The sequence below is a fragment of the Crocodylus siamensis genome, chromosome 13 (assembly GCF_052110815.1).
Source record: "Crocodylus siamensis isolate JL-2025a chromosome 13, ASM5211081v1, whole genome shotgun sequence".
NCBI lineage: Eukaryota > Metazoa > Chordata > Crocodylia > Crocodylidae > Crocodylus > Crocodylus siamensis.
The window spans coordinates 25389564-25416338 of record NC_143407.1 but is presented as its reverse complement, the minus strand read 5'-3'; the positions used below and the strand labels follow the sequence as shown (position 1 = coordinate 25416338).

Here is a 26775-nt window from a genome sequence, read left to right as displayed (position 1 = left end):
ATTTCTCCTTTAGCAAGAAAGCCCCTTCCTCTGAGATTTTAGGTGAAACAGATCATCTTACAGAAAAGAGGATGGAAGAAGAAAACTCTCCGTGCTAATTGCTTGTTAGTGGCTATGTTTAAGAAACACTGGCACAATAAATGCAAGGAAGATCATGTTGGCTTCACAACAGGGCAAAGTACAGTTTTGTGAAACAGCAACACAACAGGCTTCTCACTTGGAGAAATTAAAGCATTGTGATTTGAGCTTCGCTGCTCTTGCAAAACAAGCTGAAAGTACATGTTTTTATAACCAAGAGAACATTCTTGGGAGGTTATGTTGCAATATAACTATTGAACATCTTAGCCTTGTTAAGCTAGTAACCACACAGCTTGGGACGTCTGGGTTGACCATGCCTGGCTTCCGAAAAATGCAGATCTTATCAGAGTTACGTGTCGTAATCATTCCAAGCTCCCATTTAATATTTCATTTTGCATAAGCATTTTGATTTGCTGGGGCTCTTGTCATCCACACCAGATCGAACGGCTTTGGGGGAGACTTGAATCACTAGTTGGTACTGATGTGATCAGACTAAGCCAGGTAGGAACTACGTGGGCATTTTGGAACAATTAATATTTTTGCCCGGTTGGTAGGTGAGCAGTGTCTCTTGGTTAAGGGAATTGGTACATTTGCTGGCGAGTCCAGCTTTTCTTCAAGATCCTATATACTGTCAAACAAACTTTTTTTTGTGTTTTGCATTTGCTTTCAGGGTTGTTATTACCTTGGTGATTGGGGCCCATAGTAATGCAGCTCGTATTTCTCTTGCTCTGCTCTCAGTCACGTCACAGTCCAAGTGAAGACCTTCCATGCAGGGCTGGAAATCTGGGCTGGGGCTCTGGCTGACACTCCATCCTTATTCAGTTGCTCTCATTCACATCTGTGGCTTTAGCCCATCAGTTTTCTGACTGTTATTCTTTGATACGTCCCAGGATCACTAGAATACCTTTCTAAAAATAAATTAAATTCGATACTACTATCATGGCAACTCCGTGGGCAGTTGTTGCACATACAGTGATTGGAGACTAGTGACCAGAAGACCAGCCCTGCCTTCCCAACTCCGTTATCATTGTGCCATGAGATCTTTAATTTGTTAATAGTGCCATAGAGGATCCTCTTGGCTTCTGGAGCTCAGCGGAGCCATGCACTTCGTTTGTCCCCTATCGCCATCAAGCTGGCTGGGTGGTTTGAGGAGCAAATGAAGAGGACCTTTTAGGAGACGCCGCCGGTCAAGTTTTCATCTGAAAATGCCAGCGCTATTCGACTGCGCAGTTGAGTAATTAGATGGTGTAAAGTACCTAACATATTATACAAATATGTTGAAATGTATTAACAGCACAGGTGTTTTTTACTGCTCTAAATAAGTTTCGCAACATGTCACGCTGGAGGCTACCTCTTGTAATTATTTTAAAAACGCGAAGGAGTTATAATCATCAAATGGCAAACCAAAATGCTTAGTCTGACACGGTCGGTCTTTACTGAGAATCTAAATCCTCATCCGAGCATACGGAGTGAGGCATACAAATCTAGTCTCCCCAAAATGAGAGAGCAGCCTGGAAGATCCCATCCATGGTATTTTCTTATTCATATTTTTAGTTTCCTTTTCCATTCCTATTCTGGTCACCCTTTTGCTTTCAAATTGCTGCTTACCAACCTAATACTGGGTTACATGGCTTTCAGCTACAGCGTTTCCTTTGGTGTCAGAAGGCCTATTGTCTCCGATATCTGGAGACATTGATCCTCCTAATTTTCTGAAGTCTCTTTTCCACCTCTGCTCTTCCTCTTGCCCATAAGGCGGCTGCTGGGGATCTATCAATAAGGTTGACAAGAAGGCAGGGTAGAGCTGACTTCCACTTAACTTCAGATTAGTGCAGCTAACTACGTCTCTCTGCTAAAGCTGACCAGCAGATTTCAGTGCTGCTTTTCTTCTCCCAGGTAGCCAAAGTGCAGCTGGCAAACTGAAAAGCTGTTGCCGCAATCCTGTGCATATATTCCTAGGCTGTGCGAGCATCAGCATTGCTTGAACTTCCACACACAGCGAGCTTTACAGGTTCAAAGATCTAATCTAATTATAGATTGGTCTGCATTTGTTGCGGTGCCAGAAAAAGACATATGTTGTCAGGCAGTCAAAGTCAGCAGCCGCACTGGAGTGGAAATGTGCTGAAACATGAAGGAGGCAAAAATCCAGCCGAATCTTTCCAGGGTTCGACTACACGAGGACTAAAATATCCCCTTCTAAAATGGGTGCTCCTTTCCAGACTTGCTCACGGCAACAGTAATTGCCTGAAGCCTCAAGCCCATGAAAAAGTCACTTCCTTTAATTTATTATCTTCATGTGATGTTAAGAGATGCTGCTGTTCTTCGTTTTTTTTCCTGAACTGGTATAAAGTGAGATATACAACCCCTGTACTCTGAGCTGAACGATGTGTGCTTATACAGTATAGTGCAGGAGAGAAATGCTGAGTTAGACGGTAGGGTTCATTATATCACTGATGAATCTTCTCAGGAATAAAAATGCCTGAATCTCGCACAATATTAATTTACACCCTTTATGGCAAGTCTGGGGTTGTTTTTTGTTTTTCCCTACTGTTAGCATGCCATGGCAAGAGATTTTTTTTGTTCTGTGCGGTATTTTAACCTGCAGTATTTTCAGTTCAAAAGCTTCCTGTTTTACCTTTATCAGAAAAGATATCACTGGCTGGAGCTCAGTGAATAGGCACTGTAGACCCCAAGCACCAGGGTTAGCATCTGTACTAGCAAAAAGTGGATATACATATATATATTTTTTTAACATCTGTATGCTGATGATCTGCTAAGGATCTGCTGTGGGATGCGACTTGGGTTTAGGGCTGGTGGCTGAAGATACGAGTTGTTGATGTCCAGTGCAAAGACCAACAGCTTTATGGTTTCATCTATACATCTCTGCAGTGCCCTCCCTTTCAGATACGTGCTGAGGAAAGCGGGGCCTATCACATCTGTGCTATTTCTGGTGGAAGGGTCAGTCTGTGTGTGTGTGTGGTGGAGCGGGGAGTTTGCCTGGAAATGCTCTCACCTTCCTTCACTGAAACCTTGCTGAGAGGAAGCACGTTAGCAAGGAGCAGCAAACAGGCCAGCTTACAGGGGACTTTGCTAAGGGAAGGTGTGCTTGGAAAGAGGGGCAGGAAGAGGGAGGCGGCAGATCAAGAAACTCAGAGACATGCCTGGAGGATGTCACAATGCCAGAGCCGCTGCTATTGCCAGCTCTTCCTCTGCTTGCACCTGCAAGGTGTCTGTCCAGGCAGGACCACTCACCATTAAGGCTTCCCCCCAGGTCCTGGTTTGGCGCTGTGGGGTCGGTGGCTTGCAGGTTCCTTCCAGTGACAGTGGGGTTGGGGGGATGCCTACGGTGTGAGCGGTGCCTCCTGGAGCAGGCAAGAGGGCTACAGGAGGAGGCGGCGAGGCTCCAAAGCATCCTCCGCCATGAGGACTTCATTGATTCAGTGCTGGAGGAGACCCCTAGGACTGCAGAGGCAGCCATAGAGAAGGAAGGGGACATGGACACAGACATCCAGGAAGATGGAAGCTTGTGACATCTGGCAGGAAGCAGGTTGGTTTGGTGGGAGAACAGATGTGGAGCCCTAGCAACAGAGGAGGAGGAGCAGTGTGTGCCATTGGTAGAAGAGGCCAGGCATCCCTGAGGATGCATGGATCGAGTCCACTGCTGCCAAGAGGAAGCAACAGGTGGTGGTGGTGGTGGTTGGTGACTCCCTTTTGTGGGGGGAAAAAGACATCCATGTGCTGGCCTGACCTGTTGTCTCAGGAGATCTGCTTGCCCAAGTGATCACAAAGCATATGTTGATACAGGTTAGTCTAGGCTGAGCAGGGTGAACCAATAAGCAAGTGAACAGACGTTCACTTTTGATTCTGGAAATACAGCCATGTGCCTGCAGCGGCCCAAGCCAGAAGCCAGGGCGGACGTCCTAGGCACACCTCCTTGCTCAGCTGGAGCAGACAGCTTGGGTCAAGGCTAGCCTCTCCTCCCTGCACGGGGGGGCTTGCAAGGGAGGCACAAAGCATGCTGGGAGGCTGAGGGGCTGTGAGTTAATTTAAATCCAAAGGAGATCTAGGACAGAAGTTCAGTAAACCTATTTAACTTAAATCAGTTAAATCTGATACTACGTCCATCAAGGTTTGTCTTAAACCGGTTTTGGACATTTTGGATGTAGTTTATGTGCACTGAATGTCTGTTGTGTTGCAGATTTGAACCAGTTTCTGATCATCTGTGCTGGTTAGTGGGTAACTTCTGTCCCTAACCTAGGGGAGCTAAATCCGAAAGCTGGAACTTGACACTTGGTTTGGAGCAGACTTTTATCATTTTATGGCTTCCGTGACTCCCACATTTCTTTGGCTTGCTTTCTTTCCCTCCACCTTGTCCTGCTGCTGCTTTCTTGTCTTTGCTACTGCCTCTCATTTGCCCCATAACTCCTGAGTAGATGAAGAGAAACTGCTTATGAGCACTAGGATCACAGATCTATGGCATGATTCTCCCTGGATAGGACTGGGAGCAGTGTCAGTGTGGGGCCATGAATACGAATGGCGCCAAACTCAAGCAAAATTCATGTGATCTGAAAGGAGAATTGCAGGTGTGTTGTGGCCTTATTGCAGAGTCCACCATACTGTCCTCTTGAGCCTCTTGAGAGATTGCTTGACTTCACTTGGCAATCTTAAAATGAAAGGCTGAGTAGATCAGAGACAAAATAAGTGCTGCTCATCCAAGGCCTTTTCCTCCAGATTATGATTGAGATGCACAGGCAAGGAGGAAAGCCTGGTGACGTTTATTTTATTTTTTTTTCTGTTTGTGGACCCCCACCCTTTGGATAAACACAAGATTGATCCTATTTGTGTTTTCTGCATGTCCCAGCCACAGTGACTGTAGATTGAATGCATGCTCTATCTCAAAGGAATACATTTATTTAAGCTTTCAGATATAAAGGTATAAAGGTTATTGTCCCAAGTCACTGCAGAGTGAATCCAGCAAGAATTCTCTTTTAACTACTAAATGGCCCTTCATGAATGAATATGTAATATCGTGTGTGTGCATGGACTGGTTTTTCTGGGTTGCTTCACAATGCAGCACAACATTTTTTATGGTTGGCAATGCATTTACTTGGCTATAAATCAAAAGTTTCCTTTGTACTCAAGATAAAGGTTCTTGTAAGGTGTCATTTCATGGATTTCCAAAGCTTTGTGATAACTACCTTGCAGCAATAAATCTAATCTGGAGGTGATTCAAAGGAGAGCACAAGGCCTGATTGTCAGGGAAGCAGTATTTCATGATTAATAATTATTGGAGTTGGGGGGGAAGCAACTCCTATCACTAAGTTGTCAAGCTCTCTATTTATGGAAGGAATTTTTGTGACTTTTTTTTTTAGACATTGCAACACCTCTGTTATTTGCAGGCAACCTTTCAGCTTTGACAAGGGGAAGCCTTTGGGCCGGTCAGGGGTTTTTTCTTTATCCCCTGAAATTCCTTCCTAGTTTTACTGAGCTAGTTTCATAGTTTCTAGGGTCGGAAGAGACCTGAGGAGATCGAGTCCGACCCCCGGCCATGGCAGGAAAGAGTACTGGGGTCAAACGACCCCAGCAAGATGTTCATCCAACCTCCTCTTAAAGACCCCCAGGGTAGGGGCCAGCACCACTTCGCTTGGAAGTTGGTTCCAGATCCTAGCCGCCCTGACCGTGAAGTCGCGCCTCCTGATATCTAGCCTCAGTCTACCCTCTGCCAGCTTGTGACCGTTATTCCTGGTCACTCCTGGTGGTGCTTGGGGGCACAGAGACTCCCCCAGTGCCTGCTGGTCCCCCCTGACTAGTTTGTAACAGGCCACTAGATCCCCCTCAGCCTTCTCCTGTGGAGGCTGGACAGGCTCAGGTCCCGTAGCCTCTCCTCATAGGGCCTGCCCTGCTGCCCCCTGATCATGCGAGTGGCCTCCTCTGGACCCTCTCCATGCTGTCGACATCCCTCTTGAAGCGCGGCGCCCAGAACTGGATGCAGTACTCCAGCGGTGGCCTGACCAGTGCCGCATAGAGGGGGAGGATCACCTCCTTGAACCTGCTCGAGATGCATCTGTGGATGCATGACAAGGTGCGCTTGGCCTTCCTGACCGCGTCCCCACACTGCCGGCCCATGTTCATCTTGGAGTCAGTGATGACCCCGAGATCCTTTTCTGCCTCTGCACTGACAAGAAGGGATTAGGTGTGGTGCCGGTTGTTCCTCCCCAGGCGCATCACTTTGCACTTGTCAGTGTTGAATCCCATCCTGTTCTCATCCACCCACCCCTGTAACCTGTCTAGGTCCGATTGCAGCCTATTGCTCCCTTCTAGTGTGCCCACATCCCCCCCCACATCTTAGTGTCATCAGCAAATTTGAACAAGGTGCATTTTACCCCCTCGTCCAAGTCACTTATGAAGATGTTGAACAGTGTGGGCCCGAGCCCTGGGGGACCCCACTGCCGACATCCCTCCAGGTCGAAAATGACCGATCCACCACCGCTATCTGTGTGCGGCCCTCTAGCCAGTTGGTGACCCAATTGACTGTGTGGGTGTCGACACCACAGCCCCCCAGTTTCTTAATGAGAACGGGGTGAGAGACAGTGTCGAAGGCCTTCCGGAAGTCCAGGAAGACTGTGTCCACTGCTGCCCCTGCGTCTAAGGATTTGGTGATCTGGTCGTAGAAGGCTGCCAGGTTGGTCTGACAGGACCTGCCACTGATGAACCCGTGTTGGTTGCCCCTAAGCATGAAATCCCCTGCTGGCCCCCCGTGGACATGTGCCTGCATAATTTTCTCAAACAGCTTGCCTAGGATCGAAGCAAGAGTAACTGGCCTATAGTTTCCCGGGTCCTCTTCCTTCCCCTTTTTGAAGATGGGAACCACGTTGGCCCTCTTCCAGTCCTCCGGTACCTCTCCAGAGCACCACGAGTGCTCGTAAAGCCGTGCCAGGGGTCCTGCAATGACCTCAGCCGATTCCTTTAGTACTTTAGGGTGGAGATCGTCCGAAACGGCTGACTTGAATATATCCAGTCCCTCCAGAAGCTCCCTAACCAGTTCCTCACTAACCCTTGGCCCAGGTGCACCTCCCCTGGGACCTGAGTGGGGCCCAGCGGGGGGTGGGGCTGTTCCGGTCCCTGCTTAGGAAGATGGAGGCAAAGAAATCATTAAATATGTTGGCTTTTATCATCTGGTGTGACGACCAAATTTCCTAACGTGTCCTGCAGGGGCCCCACGTTACCCGGCACCTTCTTTTTGCCCCCTCTGTATTTAAAGAAGGACTTCTTGTTGTCCTTAATCCGGGAAGCTAGTCCCAGTCCCATCTCTGCCTTGGCCTTCCTGACTGCTGCCCTACATCCCCGAGCAACTGCAGTATAGTCATCCCTGGTGATGCCCCCTCCTTTCCATTGGGTGTACGCCTCCCTTTTAGCTAGGAGACATTCCCGGATGCTTTTGGTGAGCCATGGGGGCTTGTGTGCGAACAGCTGGGTGCAAGGGAACATGGAGGCACAGCAGAACGACTTGTAAACACATCGCACGCTAGCTGTTGACTCTCAGTTGTCCTTCAGGTTTCTCATGGCCTCGAGCTGCAGTGTGTCATCTCCCATCTATTCATATAGTAATCTCACCGTCACCATGAGTGTCCCCTACTCCTGGCTCAAGTTCCAGCAGAACTTGCTTCAGCGACTTCCTGCTGTTCCTCCAGCCCAACAAACCTGAGCTCTTTGTTTGACTGCTGTTCGCATTTCTCAGGGAAACTGAGGCAGCCTGCCAGAATAATAGTTGAATGTGAACACTGGTGTATGTAAACCAGCCTCTCCCAGACTGAGACCCCAAGCTGCACTGTACCTCCATCCTGGATTTGGAGCTTTCTCCAACTGATAGCTAAATGTAGTTATTCTTGTAAGCCCTGTGTTCGCAGACAGTAACAAGGATTCCAGTTTCTAACCTCACTTAGGATGGGGAGGGTGCACAGCAACTGCATGCAAGAGAATTAATGGCAGTACGTGAGAGATTTTGCTTTTTGATTTATGTATTTTTAAGAATGGAAATGCCACCAAGAAAAATACTCCAGGTGTATAATCAAAGTTGCAAAGTCGAGTACTTATTTGCAAATCAGTAAATGCCAGATGGAGGTTGCCACGCTGACAGCTTCTGAATGTTTTTTGACACTGCCTTTATTACTGGACCCCACCGTCCAACTGAAATATGTCCCATTCAAATGTACAGGGGTGCAAAACTACCTTTACCTTAATAATGTAACCACTTAAATATGACGTTTCCATTTTGAGTATTTGGCTTTGCAAACTAAATAACATTTTTATATGTCATCCTTCTATATTCTGCTTCAATTGTCTCTCATTCTGATATATAAACTGAACTGGAAAAAAATACAGTTTTGGACATTTTGAACTGAAGCATTGGTCCAGGTTCTGATCTTGGCAAAACATCATCACACATCTCCTGATTTCAGGGAAAACTGAAGTCGGTGAAGTTGTTCAAGACTTACATTTGTGTAGCTGAGATCAAAATCTGGCACTGTATTTATACAAAGTTGGCAAATGCCGAACTCTGGAGTTTCGTTTGTGTTTATTAGAATAATGCAGAGTAGGCTATGAGAAAGTAAAATTACTCAGAAGTCTCTAGCAATATTTTTTTGATTCCTGCCAATGTGTAAAGCACATTCACACCCAGCTGTCTCAACATCCCTCTGACTACTCAGGGCAAGTTTTCAGAGAGTCAAATGACTTGGGAAAGATTTATCTTTCCCAATAAAAACAAAATCAAACGGTGATTTTCATCAGTATTTCCACAGGGAGATTTTTAATTTAATTTTTTTTTTTTTTTTAGTGAAGAACCAAAATGTTAGAGCTCAAGACAAAAACAGAAATGCTACCCCAGGGCTCTTAGTTACATGCGTCATACTCCCTCTTGCTCCGTGGTAATGGCCTCTCTGGTCAGATGTTATCTCCTATAAGGTGATAAGCTGTGTGGGTGTGGGGTGAGCAATGGTTGTAATATACTTTGACTTCAGAAATGCTTTTCGTAGAATCATAGAAAATTAGGTTGGGAAGAGACCTCAGGAAGCTATCTAGTCCGGTCCCTTCAAAGCAGGACCATCCCCAACTGAATTATCCCAGCCTAATTGGGTCTTAAAAGCTTCCAAGGATGGAGATGCCACAACCTTTCTAAGTAACCCGTTCCCGTGCTTTACTACCCTCCGGGGGGGGACCCGTGGAGCTGGGCAGAGTGGTGACTCCGCATCCAGCCACTCACTACTACCCCCCCACCCCCGCCAGTGACGGTGGCAGCTTCTTCAGGGTCCAGGATCAGAGCGGGATCGGGCTGATTTGCCCCGGGCCCCACACCCTGCTCAGGTTACCTTTGCCTGGTGGTCTATAGCAACCTTTTATGTAAAAAGTACCCCCTAACTTCTGAAAATTTTAATAAGTACCCCAACATTCAATTTTCCAGGGGATTTTCTATTTACAGACTAACGTGTGCCATGTGTTGGAAGAAGGGCTGTGTATGTGAGGCTGTGATATAACGGGTGTCTGATCTGGCGTGGATAGGGTTGCCACCTTTTACACCAGGAGTTCACAACTCAAGTATGTGCCTGGGCTAGAGGTGATGTTGGCCAAAGCAAGGAGGGCTGAACCCAGTGCTGCGCAAAGTGCGGCATGCCAGTTAGGACTGGCAAATTGAATGCATGGTGCACCAAACGTTTGGCCCATAGTTTTGAGAGGAAAAGAGGGCAAGAGAGGGTGAGAGAGAGTGTTGGGGTACCTACCTACCCCCTGCCTGTGTCTCGCGTACCCCCAGGTTGAGAAACTGTGGTCTATAGCAGGCCCCCACCACATCACCATTATTGCTCTCCCTTCTGACCTTAACCCCGGGACTTTGCACAGGCCTATCTCCAGCTTCATACAGCAATCATATGGGTCTTTTACATTACATTACTTCTCGCCTGCCTGTCCTTCCTGCACAGTTTGTGCCCATCCACGGCAGTGCTGCAGTCACGCGAGCTCCCACCAGGCTCTGTTATTCCGATCACGTCCTAGTGCCGTGATGATGCGAGGACTTCCAGCTCTTTCTGCGTGTTTCCCAGGCTCCGTGCATTTGTGTACAGGCACCTGAAGTAACTAGTCGATTGCCCTGATTTCTCAGGAAAAACGGGAAGGCGTCTCTTGTTGCCCCTCTCCTGCTTGTGATGACTTAGTCAGGGATGATCCTGGCTCGACGGGGGGGCTAGACTAGATAACCTCCTGAGGTCCCCTCCAGCTCTACTTCCCTGTGATGCTATACTGTAGCACATGCATGGTAGAAGAATAAGCCCAACTGAGAGTCCCAGCCAAAGGAAGAAAACAGGGAGATGAGGTGACTGAACTACTATTTTTTCCAGGGCCAAACACTGATTATCTCGTACTGAAACTGAAATAGTTGGGTTTCTGTCCATACAGCGAAAACTATTTGGGGGGGGGGTTTCCTGAGACTTCTTTTAACAAAAAAAATCAAAGTACTGCACAGCACGGAGATACTGTTCAAAAATATCTTTACTTGAAAACCAAATAACCTGTTCGAAAGCAATTTTGATGGGAAGATTTTTTTTTTTACCAGGTCTGCCACACATAATGCATTTCCTAGCTGGTGTTGGTCAAACCAGAGAAAACTAGAGAAGTTGCATGATGTGGGGGGGTGGGGTTCACATCACTCGACTGGCTGAAGGAGGCCGGCAGATGCCTCATTATTTTGCCTCAGTTAATTTTGCAGGGAGAAGCTTCATTCTGTGCTCTTTTCAGCCAGGCTGAAGAAAACCTCAAAACCAATTTCAAAGACCACTTCTAATTCTGAGTTCCCAGCTGTAGATGCACAGGGTTTGTCTTTACAGCATAAAGCCAGTATCATGCTGCAAAAATGCCGCCACAGCCCAGCAGAGCCTATTGGCATGCACTTAGCACTGCTGTAATGTAGCTATGCCACTTCTGGTGTAGGACAAGCAAGAGCCTAACCCACAGAGCAGATGCAGACTATCTCGGCACTGCTGAACCATCCTCAGCTTCCACATACTGTACTCCACTTAGTGCTCTGGATGCTTAATAGCTCTGTGTACTAGTCCTCTGAGGCCTGATTGTCAGCTAGACTTTCCCACAGAGCCTCGAGATGAAATTTGGGGACCCCCAGAAAAACCCTAGTCCTTTCAGGACTTAAAATATCTCAGTAGCTGGCCTCTGCTTAATGTGGCAATGTTATAAATATCACTGCAAAAATCCCACTATTCAGTCTTGCATAGACAGAAGCTAAACCTGTCGAACCAAATTTAGCTTCCTGGAGGGAAAAATTTCTCTTGTGACTTGAGCAGCACACTCAGTCTGCCTGCTTCAGAGCACTGCTCGAAAAGCCAGTGCAAGTCACAGTGTGGTTGTTGTTTAATGACGGGCTATGGAGTGATTGTTATGGGAAATTGGGCAAGGATTTGAATAATTCAGTGTTTCTGCCATTGTTGGGAGATGACCAGACAGCATCTGGGTTACAGGTTTTGAAGAGCGAGAGAGACAGTGTGCATGCACACACATACACACGTGGTTCTGTATAAAACAGGAGTCGTATTCCTTATCGTAACTTGTTAAACACTAGATTTTCATTTACCTACTATGGCAGATCTCAATGTTACACTTATTTTGTATATTATAGTATAAAGTGACAAATGGTATGTTATGCTGTAGTTTCATAGCTTTTAGGGTCAGAAGGGACCTGAGCAGATCATCTAGTCCGACCCCCGGCCATGGCAGGAAAGAGTACTGGGGTCAAACGACCCCCAGCAAGGTGTTCATCCAGCCTCCTCTTAAAGACCCCCAGGGCAGGAGCCAGCACCACTTCTCTTGGAAGAAGTGTTGACTGTTTTGCCACGCAAACTAGAGAGGGCCCATCACAAATGACTAACACAGTCAGAAGAGGAGCCCAAAGAAGATGGGATATACTGGGAGGTTCCCAGAAGGAGATAGCTTAGATTTGTTTTGCGTCTAAATTAATGTTGCTGCTATTGCCTCAATTTTGTTGGGAGCTGGAGGTGAAGAGAGACTTGTCAAGAGGTATCTGTATGGAGGAAATGAGACTGTACTTGTAAAGGGGGTGACATTTGGGACTGGAATGGCATTCTGCAGGGGCAAAATGTAAAAAGTCCCTGAGATGTGCGGAAGAGAAGACGGCAGGCTCCTGTCCTTTAAACAGATATGTCAGAAATGCAGGGCCTTGAAGGCGAGGGCAAGAAATTTCACTTCAGATGCAGAAGATAAACACGGGCCTTTTGAAGGGTTGACAGGGGAGTTTGCATAGTTGAATCAATGAGCAAATGTGTGTTTTCTGTATGTGGGAAGCGCAGTAGCGTTCCAGCCCCTGACTGGATCCCGGCTGCTATGATAATACAAAAGATTTGTAAAATTAATAGAGAAATGAGTAGCTCCCTGGTGGAAAGGCAGAAGGCAGGGGGTGTGGGTCGCACAACTGATAAGTGGCGGAGCCGAGAACAGAATCCAGGTCCGTGGATGCCCAGGGCAGCACCTTAACACTGAGCTGTGTAGCCTCTCTGAAAAGGGAATGGGGCGGACTGTGGATATCATTTGAATGCACAGAGAGACTATGCTCAGGCTACAGCTAACAAAGCTCCTGTCCTGCCCTCCTTTGCAGGTGCAAGTTCTTCAGCCTCACAGAAACACCGGAAGACTATACGATCATTGTGGATGAAGAGGGCTTTCTAGGTAAGTCGCAATGCACGCCACTTCCCCCTCCAGGCTAGGGCGGAGGGAGGCACGTGCACCGTTTGTCATTGTCCTGATCAGACTTTTAAGCTGGAGTGTTTGTGAAACGGTCCCTTTTGTCGATGCAAGAAGCACAGTTACAAAAGGCACTTTGATCGTGCAAGCAGCCTGTCGTTGCTGTAAAAAGTGGTTCACGGGCAGGACGGGAATACGTTTTGATCCAGAGTTTCAGAAAGATTTTGTTTTTGCTTTTGAAAGAGCAGTGTTAAGCGAAGCCAAACCCCAAACCAACCACACACTCTCGTGTTTGATTTCTGGAAATGAAATCAGGCTTAATTTCAGGCTGGTTCATCATCAGATCTCCTTGAGGTCTTGATCTTCCTTCTTCCCCTGCATTAAAAGAAGTGCTTGAAAATAGCTGTTTTAGATCCACCACTTACTATAAAAAACTGAAAAATCGCTAGCGAGCACCTTGCCTAATCCTTGCTACCGGCTCCCAGCCTATACCCGGCGCTACCTCCGTGCCCTGCCGCCAGCTGGCTGGGGGCAGAACCGGCTGTTCTTGAATTGCTCAGAAAACTCAATCAGTGCAACGTTGTTGGGTTGACTCTGTGAGCAGCCGTGAAGACCACTGAGTTGACTCTGTGAGCAGCCAGTGTCGTGAGTGTGGGGTGTTGAACGATTGCTAATGGAGTCAATGGTTTGCCCTTGTGGAAGCAGTTTGTAATAGCGTATCATATGGGGAACTTTTTGTTGGTAGCAGTGTAATTTAGGTAATGGAATGAGGAAGTGCTGGGCTCCTGTTATTTTTGGCTCAAATGCTGCTGTTTGGGGCTGGAATTATAGTCTAAACATTTAGCAAAACTGGAGGCAAAATTCATGCATTTCAGTGTGAAAAAGAAGGGTTTATTCTTCGCAGAGTGTCAGCCACGGAGTCGCAACCACCATTCCCACAATAACAATATTCATAATCGCAAAGCACATAAAGGAAATTTAAAACCGGCTGTAGTTATTAATAATTAAAAGGCTTCATAATTTGCAGCAGATCATTTCAGGGGCTGATGCTTGCCCCTTTCTCAGGAAGTGCCGCAAACAGATCACAGTTGTTCGGAATATAAATCTGTTCTGGGTTATTGGTTTATATAATTTCATTAGCTGATCCTGGAATATTTGTGATCATTTGTATTTGCCGCTGTGACCAAAGAGGCTACATGGGCTCTTCTGCAAGTTGTGGCCTGCGTTCTTGTGGGCAACACTATGGGAGGGCTCAGCCTGAATAGGCTTTGCTGTAAATAGTTGCGTAGGTAGGACTTCTAGATGGCCTTTTCACCCCAGGGAGAGATGGAGTCCAGGCCTGGCCACAGACTCCTCTCTGATTGGTTCCCCAGAACATTATTTTTCGTCTGAATGGGTGAGTAACCCAGTATTAACAGGGTTAATACTATAATTTTGTGATGGCTTTGTGGCCAGTGTGGTTGATTGTGCTTGTGGGGGGGAAAGAGTGAGGCTCTGTGAGAGCAAGGAAAAGAGAGCAATGTCAGGGAGGACAGAGCAGAGAGGAGGAGTAGTCCAAGGGAGGACAGATGGGAGTCCAAGGGCGGGCCGAGGGAACAGCAGTGGCACAATAAAGACTGTTTGTTGGGAGCTGAGCGGTCTGCTGGGCTATTTGGGACGTCAGCACTCTGCCCCCTCCTTTGAAAAAGAAAACACCCCTGCCCCCCTTTCCAAAGAGCTAACCCAGTGATCCTCAGCCTTACCTGCCCCAGCACCTTGGGGTGCCTTGAGTTGTTTTCAAACATGCCGTGGGGCTCCACGTGAAGTTTGCGTGCCGCCGTGATTCACAAGATAAACCCAGAGATTTCAGCCAGAAATCCATCATAGTGTTAAAGCCACTCTGACCTGCTGTGGTCTTTCTGAGGTCTTTGCAACAAAAGAATTGCTCTAGTAGTAGTAGTATTTTTTTATATATATATATATTTGTAGTCAAAAACGAAAAAGAGTGTAAACTAAGAGCTGGCATTTTCTGAGGAGTGCCTTGAGTCTAAACAAGGTTGGGATAATAAAAGAAGGGCGTTCTGGGGAGAGTGCAGATCGCTGGAGACGCCAGGGGTTTGAAGCCAGAAGCTGGCCCCTTGTGAAGCCTCATCAGGGCTGGCTTTGTGGGCAATGGGGAGCTGGGGGCAGGGTGGTGTCTGCCAGGAGAGGGAGACTAAAGAAGCCGCCTTCTTGGGGAGTCCTGAGGCAGAGCTTCCCCTAAAAGCAGTCTGACTTGTAACAACAAGTATTTGCTCTTTTGAAATGTGAAAGATGTGTTAAGATGCTATGGAAGGTCACGTGCTACTGTTCTTTTCCACGATAAGCAGGCAAGACATTCAAGGAACAGCCGTTCCTTGTTGCAGATTCGGAGCACGTTACCTATGAATACTCTGCTGTCTACACATGCAGTTTCAATTAGTGCTGGAAGTATTTGTGTCAGAGCGGCAGCTTAGAGGTTCAGAGCAGAGATTGGGTGCCTCGTGCAGTAGGAAACAAACTCCACCTCCAGCAAATGGTGTCTGGTGGGCAAGAAGAACAGGTGGGGAAAAACTAGGTACAGTCACAGAGCAAGTGAATAGCAAGTGAGGAACAGACCCCAGATCCTCCATGTGGGCCTTGTTCACTTAACCATGCTGCAGTGGCTTGCAAAGCGAGCACGGTCTCCCCCCACCTCCTTCATTTCAGTCAATGAAGCAGGGTCCTGTGGAAGACTATTATGTGAGCATGCAATTTAGGACTGTAGCATAATGACAAGTCACAAAAACAGGCTGTAGGCAAATTCCTGGGAACTGGTAATCAGATGTAAGTAGGGAGGAAAAAAAAGTGGTTTTTGGCTACAGATGGCCCTTATAATCCCAGGAGCAGCAAAGAATGCCAAGATCTCTCCACCCAACACTTGTTGGATGGGGAGAGGCCTGCATCCAAGTTTCTTTTGCCTTCCCCTCGGGGTCCTTCCCTTGGCTCATTAATATTACCTCCGTCCTGTCTGAATTGACATTCAGCCAGGCTGTTCTCTTCAGCCTCAGCCTCATCCAGACGCTGTGACATCAAAAGCATTGCACCATCTGGAACTGAAGGGCATAAGATGGAGCTGCAGGTAATTATTGCGCTGTTCGGCCATTCAGTCTGACGAAGCGGAGCCTCTCCGATCCTAGCATGAGAGCACTCATCCTCTGTGTTGTCTTGGAAAGGAGAAAAAGGAGCTTTTCCAGAGTAGTGCTGCCTAGTGCACCTGGGGACTGGTGGCCGGGTACTTAAAAGCCTCGGGGGCAACAGTCTCAAAGACAGCTGGCAGCTTAGGTACCTTGCACTAAAACTTAGCGTTTGCATCCAGTTGCTCGCGCCCTGGTACGTTCTAGGTTCGTGTCTAAAGACACTCTCCTTTATCCTGAGATGTTTCCATTATTCAAGGATCAACAAAACCACAGCAGCTTCTTGATCCACCATCTCATCTGGACCCCCTTCCTTAGCACCCAATTCCCCTTTGTGCCTTTGACACTCCCGGGATGGAGGATGGAGCACCTACCTCAAACGGCTGTGAAGCCAAGCTGGCGGAAGAGATCTGTTTTTCTTTGCTTAGTCCTGGCCCTTGACGGCACGAAAGGGCTCAGAGAGGCACAAGGGTGCTGCCTTATGAGGATAAAACAAAACCAAAAGATTGTAGGCAACCGGGTCAAGGATTTGGGGAGTTTTTGAGAGAGAAACTAATTGTCCTTCCTTTCAGAGATGTAAGGGAGTCTTAGTAACCTCAGCCTAAAATAGGCCTCTTGCCAGTTGTCTCCATTTATTTAGCCCCGGGAGTGCCTGCATCCAGCGCGGAGGTTAACAGTGTGAGCAGCGTTGTCAAAAGCTCTTCCCGTGGAGATGATGTCATGTTTTGTTCTCCCCGGGTACAGAAGTAATCCTGCAAAAGGCAGGATCCACAGCAACAGCTACCTGCCGTTCTTCTCCGCGGATCAGAGGGCAAACGTTGCCCTGCGCGGCTTAGTGGGCAGGACAGGAAGGGGGATTAACCAGTGCCCCTAGCGCATCCTCTGCTGTATCACCGAGAGCGGTTAGGAAAAAAAAGCTTAGGTTGGAAAACCACTGGCAGTTGCAGCTCTGCTTTGGAATGAGGGTTTTTTATCGGTTGCCACAGTTGTTAGCACCCCATAACCTGCTGTCATTTTTATTATTAACTGTTCTGACAAAAAAGGCCTCTCTGAGCCGGTTTGCCTGGGATTAGGAAGCAACACAGACAAGTAAAGAGGTCATTATTTCTTCGCACCGGAAGATGACGGCAGCTCAAAGCCCCAGCCTCCTTAAGCAGTCGTTGTAATGGAGGGAATCAGCTTCAGCCTGGTTCTTTGCTTTAATTCCAGGGCAGCGAGGTAGGGGTTATATCACCATTCAGTCTTATTTGTTCCAGTGGCTGTTTCTTGGTTTTCCTTTAGGTTGTTGGGGTTTTTTGGAGCGGGGAGTGGTGGGGACAAAATGTTTGCATTCAGCTAATAGCACCGAAAAGTCTGTGCCCAGTTGCTGTTGACCTGGCATAACAAAAAAGTATGAAAACAGGTGGCTGAGTGGAAAATCCTCAGGATTTATCACCTTCTGTAGGGGCTTCCAGCTGCAGATGGAGTCTCTGGGCTGCCTTTCCCTACCCCCATCCCAGGGGCAGGGTAGTGTGGCAGCACAGGGAGCTGAGAGTAAGGCTGGGGGCATGTGGTGCAGTGTAGTGGTGGGCGGGCATGGGCACGTGGTGTATCGTGGTGGGCAAAGGGAACGTGGCGCACAGCGTGGGCAGCCCCTGTCTGCTTAGGAGTTGGACAACCTTGACCTACTGCATAAGTCAGGGCATGGAAGAGCATGAGCTCCTACTCCCTAAACCATGCCTGGGAATATACGCTGTTGCTCGGCTCTGCTTTTCTTGCCAGGATTTGCTTGAAAGCTTCCTGAGGGCTGGTAGAGATCCCTCCCTTTGCATCTCTCAGGCGCGGACAAAAACTTGGTTCTCCGCTGCTTTGTCCTCTGCACTGAACTCCCACAGCTGAGCCCGTAGCGTGTGGTCTCTCCAGCCCCTCCAGCTTTGCTGGTGTTGTTGAAGGGTTTTAGCTTTCACAAGAGAAAAGCAAACAATGGAGCATCTAGAGGTAGCGGTGCTTTTTGAAGTCCTGCTGAACACGTCCTGGGAATGAACTGCTGATGTTGCATTTTTGTCCTGCAGATGCCATCCAAATGAGATGGCAGGGGAGGCTGCACTTTCCTCAAATGGCACATCTGTGCTGCGGGTTTTGTACAGCATATCCAGTTTATTTCTCCATTTCCTAGTACCGGTCCCCTCAGCAGTCTCTATCCCGTTTCTATTCATCCTTTTTTCACTTGGGAGTCCACTGCTAGGCTCAGTGATAGTTCTGCTTGGGTAGCTTTGAATGAAAAGCCATCCATTTAGCCTCCCGTTTCAGTGTCTCCCTAATTGCACAGCACAGTGTGAAATGAAGAACTGAATTGCAACTTCCTCCTCCTGACTGCTGAAGCCTAAGAAAAGAGTGGTGGTAAATGATGGTGCCGGTGTAACTAGAGGCAGGTATGCAGAGGAGGAAGCATGCAATAGTTTTACTGGGTGTTTTTTCACGCAGTGGTATCTCTTAGTTCCTCTTCAGCCCCTAATATCTCTCTGATTTCCCCTGCTTTGAACCTGACCGAGAGAGAGGATATGTAGCCATTTTGTTCAACAAGGAACTAACGTCCAAGGATAAGGCCAGGGACATGTGGTGCATTGGGGGCAGGGGGGCAGTGTAGTGGTGGGGGGCACGGGCATGTGGTATACCATGGGGGGCAAGGGAAACGTGGCCCCTGGAAATAACAGCATAGATGCTGGGATCTATAAAGGGAGAGCAACTGCTATATACATGTGTCTTGAGAAGGCTGTTGATACTCAGCACCATACCTAGATGCCTGGTGGCCCTGGGCAAGCTTTGAGTATCAGGCCCCCACACCGCCAGAGATAATGATGATAATAATTGGACAATGGGGAAAAATTACCATTTTCGGGCCCTGGGAGGCCGCCTGATTCTCCCAGGCCTGCGTCAAGGTTTGTTTCGCCTGCATCGTGTCTGCAAGGACCACGCACCCAGGAGCTGCTTAGTTGTACCAGGTTGATTTCCATCACCAGTGGGATGGATGCAAGTCATTTTATGGGCTGGCTGTTAAGCTTGCGTGCAGTAGTGATGATTGGCAGCTTTTTTAATCAGCAGAGCTCACGCCAGAATGAGCGTTGAGAGACCTGGGTTCTGTCAACTCTCATTCTGGCTTTGGACGGGCCACCTCTGGCTTTGGACGGGCCACCTCTGGCTTTGGACGGGCCACTTAAACCCTTCTGTCCCCACCAGTTCCAAGGCGAGCATGCGCTCCCACAGCATTTGTGCCTGGTTGATGGCTGCTGTGTGTGATCCTCCCCTGCTGAAACAGCAGATGTGAGTTGTGACTGTGAAGAAAGAGGGAAAGAGCATTAAAGCAAATAGGGTGAAGGAGGGGGTGAATCTTCCTGCTGTGAAGGATATAAATTAAAGCTCACTTGAAAATAGCCCTTCTGCTGTGGGCTTCTTTTTCCTGGACAATTGACAGAGACCACCAAACCAAGAAAACGTAGGTCAATGATCAGTATTTGGCCTTAGGTCATTACTGATCTGGTCTAGATCTAGAAAAGAAAGATGCTCTTGTGGCCCAGGCCCTGGACTTGGACTACCTACTTCTGCCATAAGGCTCCCTATTTGATTTTGGGGAAGATACTTGGTCTGCTCTGTGCCTCATTTGAGCATCTGTAAAATGGGAGTAACGGCCTTTAATTTCACCCTCTCTTTTTATGCCTTGACCTACAAGAGAGAGAACAGCAGCCCCACAGACTTACTGTATGTGTTTGCACAGTGCCCAGCACCGTTAGGTCTAGTCTCAGTTTGGACCATAAAAGTTCAAAAGACCTAAACTTGAAACTGAAGAAATTTTGACCGGGCCGAATAAGTAAGCACTCCCCAAGTGAAGTCGCTGCACCTAGTTACCGAGCCTGTTTATGCATTGTGGTATCTGGATGACCCCGGGGTCAGAACCGCCAGGTTCTTGTTACTCACCACTCAAAGCACAATTAATAAGAAGAAAGGTTTTGAGTCTGCTTGCATACAATGGACAAGAAGCTGGGCCTGCACGTTCAAGCACAGAGCATAATTCATGCAGGTCTTATGGCAGCCCCTTTTCTAAGCCGGAAAACACAAGGGAGAGCAAGTTAATAGATGAATAAGCTAAAACATGGTAATTATAAATAGCTGTCCCTTGACTTTGTATTGCTCTGTGGCCAGCTGTTTCTGTCTCGGACACTTGTTTAATTTGCCTTCTGACCTTTATAATCATGAAATCTTTTCCCGGTTCACCACGTTCTGGCCACTGGGAGTGTCTGCCGGTTCTTAGCAGAACGTGTTTTCTTTCTCTCTCCTATGTACATATTTTCTCACTCAAGAGGTTTTCATTGACCTGATTCAATTGTGTATGTGTGTGTTTTCAAATGATGGATTTAGCCACAGTATAAATGCAAAGAAGCCGTACCAGCGTTTGACTGGTGACTTCTCAGAAATGCCCACTCATTTGAAAAAACGGTGTTTCTCCTGTGGCACGTGTGTTTTGTGAGACTAGCAGTAACAGCTTAGGGTGGCGAACGTGCATATGGATTCCTTACTTTCTCGTGTCACCTTGGCCAGGAGACTCTCTCAGCCTCACTCTTGCATGGTTTATCCTATCTGTACAACTGTGATTAAACTAGCCTGCCGCACAGCAGGCTTGCAAAGCTTAATTGCTTGCAAAGATGATTCGTTATGTCTGTGACCTTCTGCAAGAAGCCTTTTGGCCCAGTTTCTCTGCTTGTTCCTATTTAAAGAAGCGGTATATAAATAATCCATATTTTTGCTGTTTCCTCCAGTAGATGGGTGTGTGCTGATATCTATTTTTATTTCACAACGCTGGGTAAGAAGGCCAAGACATCTCTTCCTGGAGCGCTTGACTAGCCATGATTTCCTCCTTTTAAATGCATTAAGTCTCTGCTCTTTCCAGACTTATTCAAAGCTGAAGATAGATGGCTGGATGGATACCGCAGCTAGCTGCTGATCTGTCCTCTCCTATGAATATATGGGCCTTTCCAATATTTAGAACAGAAATGGTGGAATGATCCTCTGAGTATTTAGATGGGTTTTGAATGGTGAAAGCCAGACGGATGGAAAAATGGTGATCCTACTTACTTGCTTTGGTAGAGAGAAGTCTGGCAGCGCTCTAAACACATTTTAAAGCATCTCTATAGACCTAGACAAATTCATGGATGGCGGATCATGGATGATAGATCCATTAATAGCTGTTAAATGGAACAGTCAGGGATGTGTCCTCCGGCATTTCTAAACCACTGATGGAGGATGCAAGGGAGGGCATGACAGGGGCACATCACCCTACATCAGAGGTGGAAAATTATTTCAGCTGGTAGGACGCCTAACAAGTTTTGGTGAGCTGTTGAGGGACGCGCACATAAAAAAACCTTCGGAAGACGTCATTTTAACTAATTGTAGGTTTAAAAAAAACAAACAAACAAACAAACAAACCCCAAATCATATTTTTAAAAAAATCAAACATCTACTGGAATTAACATATTTTAATTTTATTTCAGAAAATGATTTTTGTCCATATTTACCTTTTTTTGAGTAGTGTATATAGAGGTGATTCCGTAATAGCATCGCATGCCCAGGCAGGCAGAGGTGAAACTGCAGCCAGGTAGCTCCTGCACTAGTCTGCAGGGCTCCAGCTGCAGCTCCTGGCTGCCTCCCACCCACTCTGCCTGCCCAGCGTGAGCTACCTACAAGCAGCTAAGTGGGAAGAAGGAGACTGGGAGCTGGAGCTCGAGCCCCACGTGCTGGGGCAGGAGCCGCCTGGCTGCAGCTGCCCCCCTTGGCCTGGCTGGGCAGATGGTGCTTGTGTCCCTATGCCTGCTACCGCTTCCGTGTGCGACCTGCTGTCCAGAGTGGGGCAGGAGGAGGAGGAGAGGGAGCCACTGGAGGGTGAGGGGAGCTGAGCAGTACCTGGGCGGCTGCTGCAGCAACCCTGCCAGGAAGCCGTTCACGGGCCAGGGCTGGGGAGGTGCTGTTGGCGGGTACCAGGCAGGTGCATGTGGGACTCAGCCCCATCTGGAGCACCGGCTAGATGCAATCAACTGGCTGGCCGGATCCAGCCCGCGAGCAGTATTTTGCCCACCCCTGCCCTAGATACACCCTGCCCATATGCTCTACCTCTGAAGCAGCCCCCACTGGTGTGCGCCCCAAAAGCCAGCACACCCATTTTGCTTGCAGTGCGAAGAACGCTTGGGCTCATGATGCAGCAGCGGCAAGTTTTTTTTTCTCTGTCGACTTCTGCAGTCTTGCTGCCTTTCCCTGCAGTGACGGGTCTCTTTTGGCTATTTCCCATCAGCCCTGGTCCAGAGTCTGCCTTTCCCTTCCGCGTGACTGAGAGCTGGCCTAACTTTCCCAGTGCCACCCCTCTAGCATAGCAGGCTCTGCTTACGCTAGTGCTAGAATAAGTTTAATTAATGGAAAGCCTTTGACTTCAGAAATACAGAGAGCCGTGCTAGATGGATTTTCAGCTCCGAGGTAGCATCAGATGGCTCTTGCAAGGGTGATCACTGTGAGTCAGTGGCTGTGTTATTAGGGAAGCAGGCACAGGGATGTTGTACCTGTTGTTTGCAGCCCTAGGATAATGGTGCCCCAACCATCCTTTGTGGGCTTTGGCTCCGGTAGGGTCTGGAAGCTGTGTTTTGATTTCAGGTTAGATATGCGAAGTAGCTAAACAGTTCTGCCTTGAACTCTTGGTCCAATTATCTGTGGCATTGACCTTATGGCGGGGGGAGAGAGTGTCCCCACCATTGCAGACATGGAGCCCGAGTTCCTGACTTGACTGTGCCGCAGTGCCGGTGACTTCTTGGGCTGTCCTTGGGCACCTCTCTAACTTGACTGCTTTCTGTGGAGTAGGGACAATGGCATCGACCTGCTTCACATGGGCTATCATATGTATGTGAATGCTTTTAAAGTAGCTTGTGCCACGCCTGTGATAAATAGCATTTCTCAAGTACTTTCCATTCCAAAGGATACCACAGCCTGTACAAACGAGATTCCTGTAGCTTCACTGAATAAGTCACCTCTGGAGTCACGGCGAAACAGGCCAGCATGTTACAACACATAGGCTGCACTGATGCACCGTGGGCTCCATCTTGTCTATTAAAGACCTCACCTTGTAAGTCTTAGCTGCAAAGCAGGTAGACATTTGCACACAGATAGAAGTGCATGCCAGCCACTGTACAAGTTGGATGGAGCTTACTGAGCTCAGAACTTGAATCCAGGATGCTAAATGCCGGAGCAGCTGAATACCAGCAGCCACTATTGACTTCATTACGAACTGTAGGTGTGCTCAGCATCTCTGACCTCGGGCCACAGTGTGATTTAAAATGTAGTGCAGATCACGGTGCTTTCCCTTCTGGATCTTGTCTTGTAAGGGTTGTAACATCCACTTTGGAGGAGGGAAGGTAGAAGCGTTTTCTTAAAGTTTTGTTCTGAGGAAATAATCGCATCATCTCTCTAACGCTCATACGCCTGATACTGCTTTAAGCCTAAATAAGATTGACCTGCACAAGTTAATAGCCACAAAGCTGCTTTAAGAAAAACCCTACTCCAAGAATTTAGTCTAAATATTAGCCTCTAAGCGAGCCTAAGCTAATATTCTAGGCTTCTTTTGAAATACTGCCTCCCATGGTGTCAGTCCAATGAAATATGGTTTGCATAGGTTTTATAAAGATGAATTCCTCTTACGGTGATCTATTTCATCCTGAAATAGAAACTGATAGAATTTAAAGTGTTGGAGTGAAACGGTATGAAGTTCATTCCCTCTCTGTGTTTCTTCCCTTTTTGAGAAAAATGTGCCCATGCTCCCCTCTTTCTCTCCCTGCCCCCTGGTATCCTGAATAGATAGGTCTGTGGTGGTGTTCCTTTTCCCACCCGCTAACCCAGGCTCTTTCTTTCACCGATGCAGCAATCTGGAAGCAGAGCCCTCGCCCAAGATACGTAAGATTTAGAGAAAGTTGTGTCAGGAGGTGGGAAATGTGCTGAATTTTGCAGTTTGTGCACCCTAATTACCATAAACAAAATCCTGAATCCTTTCAGGCTGTGGAACCCATTCATTTTTTAAGCACTAAGTGGGTCAGTGAAGCCTGGCGGTGGACGCTGACACTGAAAAATCGGCGAGCAGAGCTTTCCTGTCTGAAAGCAAATCGCAACGGACAATAGCTGGGGAAAGAATCAGCGGTGGGTCCCCTGTGCTGGGTGGAGGGGTGGTTGTACTGAGCTCACTTGGGAGAAGATGGTATACATGTGCCACACAAACTCGCATACCCGCACACAGCATCCAAGAGTTGGTCTCAAAGCGCTCGCCTTCCTTTACTTGCAATTCGGGCACACATTTTTTCAGAAGCAAACTCCAGCCCATGGAGTCATAGATCAGGTTTTGCCTTTTTTTTTTTTTTTCAGGGTTAATCGCTATTAGAGATGCATGGTCTGCTGGCGCTTTTTTGTGTTTCTCAGAGCAAACGGTCACATAACCTACACTTGTTTTTCTACACCATTCCTCCAGTGAGGGGAAAAATACAGCAATTATTTTTGGAACCCACCAGCCCACATTTTTGGCCACAATGATGCTTTGGCTTTCAGGATCCTTTTAAAATATTCCTGTTTTTCTCTCTTGCGACAACAGCCTGGTTTTTGGGGGGGGTTTTGCACGAGAAAAATAGTCGGAGGGTAAAAGAAGTCACCCAGATCCCACAGGATTTCTGAGGCACTGCTTGGAATTGGACCGTAGTCTCCTTATGCCCAAGATTTTGCCTTGACTTTCAGTTCAGGTTACCACCCTTGCCTCCAGACGTGAACCTGGAGATTGCCCAAAAGCAAGATGTCCTCAGTGATGGTGTCAAGAATTTTTCTAACGTGCCACAATAAAACTTTTGTTTCCTATTAACCTCCTCCACTGCAGACAGTGCTTATGCTTGTCCTTTCCTCCCCAGGCAGGAGTGTTATCCTTTTATAGCTAGTAATTCCTGAGCCCTTGTGAAGAGCTGACTTTTTTATGCGGCAGCATTTACTACAGGTAATAACCACATTAATTGCCAATCTGGCAGAAATATTCCACCATGCTGGCTTTGAAGCAAGTGTTGCATTTTCTACTCCAGAAATCACGGGCCTAAGGTTTATAAATGAGGCCACCGCAAACAGATTTTGCATGTTGTGAATGTTTGTCATTTTTTGTCACATGCTGGTGGTAGTGTACTAGCAAGTACACCCTTTTCACCCAGCTAGAAGAAACTTTTGAGGGTTGGACTAGATGACCTCTAGAGGTCCCTTTCTTCTCTGTAAATCTAAACTACTTATTATTTAAGAGGACCTCCGAATTTGAAGTAACAAAATTGATAGGAAGAGAACGAATGTATTAAAATTAGATCAGAATAGGGTTCCAGCTCTTTTTTTATATTCAGTCTTTGGTAGCTATTGTAATGGATGCTTGTGATGAAAACATTCCTTCCTTTTGGAGATGTTTAAATGTTGTAGGGAGTCTTAATAGATCTGCATAAGCTATATGTTCACACCACCTCCCAGGTCAGTGAAGGAAGTCAGTAAAGACCATACAGCCCTCCACCCTGAACTGGAATGATTGTTATAGCTGTCTGGCATGGTACAAAGTGACAGGGTCTGAGACTATGTTATCTATTCAAATATCTACTTTTATTTTCCAGACCACTATTTACCGGCACGATGATTGCAAACTTGGGCTGTGTATCTGTATACTGTACAGCTTCATATGATTCCAAGTTACTTTTGGGTTATTTAGTTTCCTGCCAGCTGCAATAACATTGCTCTGAGATAACAATGGCCTCTAATTCAACAGCATGCCTAAACTGTTTTATTTGACTACAGCACTAATATTTTGGGCGCAGCTAATGCGTGAGAAGCTTGAGTGAGTTCCAGTTTTATCTCCCTTTGGCTAATGTTTATCTGTCCTTGGATACTCAACATCTGCAGTCATTGCGCTGAAGAAGGTCACCATTGTTCCTCTAAGAAGTCGAGTGTCCACCAAGTTAAGGATTCCCATCCTTTGTGTTTGGCATCAGTAATTTTTTTTCATCCGCAGCCACCGCTCGGACAAGTTTTCTGTCGTTATGTTCTGGCCCACAGACATACTCAGTTGAGTATACGCTACGTTATACATATACATATACATATACATATATGGTTTACCTGCAGTTGAGGGACTGCGGCTTCTCAGAGCTGCCCATATGTTGCCTGCCTGATGCACTTAGTACACAATCAGGCCCTGACAAAAGTATAATATAAATAGTTTATGATAGAAAAGATGGGGGATAGTAGTTTAAACTGGTATATTCTTCTAGCATCGGCGCAGCTTCCATGGAAGTCGACTGTTCTTCCAAATCGCTTCTCCAGTTTGGAAAGTCTGCAAGCATCAGGTTGCATTCATTAAGTTTGGCCTTGTGATTTGTGCTTATGGAAGTTTTTGATTCATTGAACTGTGCAGATCATTGATTTCTAAATTCCTTTCCATGACTGCAGAAAATGGTTATTTGAAAACCCTTTGCCCCACCCAGGCTTTATTCTTCCCTGTGCCCAGTAGGGGATATATTAATAAACCATTAAGGGCAAGTCTTATTTTTTTTTTTCTTTTTAATATTTACCCTCCAGTCATCTGCCTCAGAGCTCAGACCAGAGAATACTGAAGGATCAAACCCTCTTCCATGATAAACCTGTGCACTTTTATTGCAGCTCTTAAAGCATTTTCTTTACACTCTGGATTAAACACCATCTTGATGTCGAA

At 47.1% G+C, this 26775-nt stretch overlaps 1 protein-coding gene across 2 annotated transcripts in view; it reads left to right on the top strand.

Moving 5' to 3' along the window:
- CASTOR2 (cytosolic arginine sensor for mTORC1 subunit 2) overlaps positions 1–26775 on the top strand; it is a 166749-nt gene that overhangs the window by 75620 nt on the left and 64354 nt on the right. For both annotated transcript variants that reach the window (XM_090025168.1, XM_090025169.1), the window contains exon 2: positions 12746–12816. In XM_090025168.1, coding sequence (XP_089881294.1) covers positions 12746–12816 — 71 coding nt within the window. The remainder of the gene's footprint in view (positions 1–12745; positions 12817–26775) is intronic.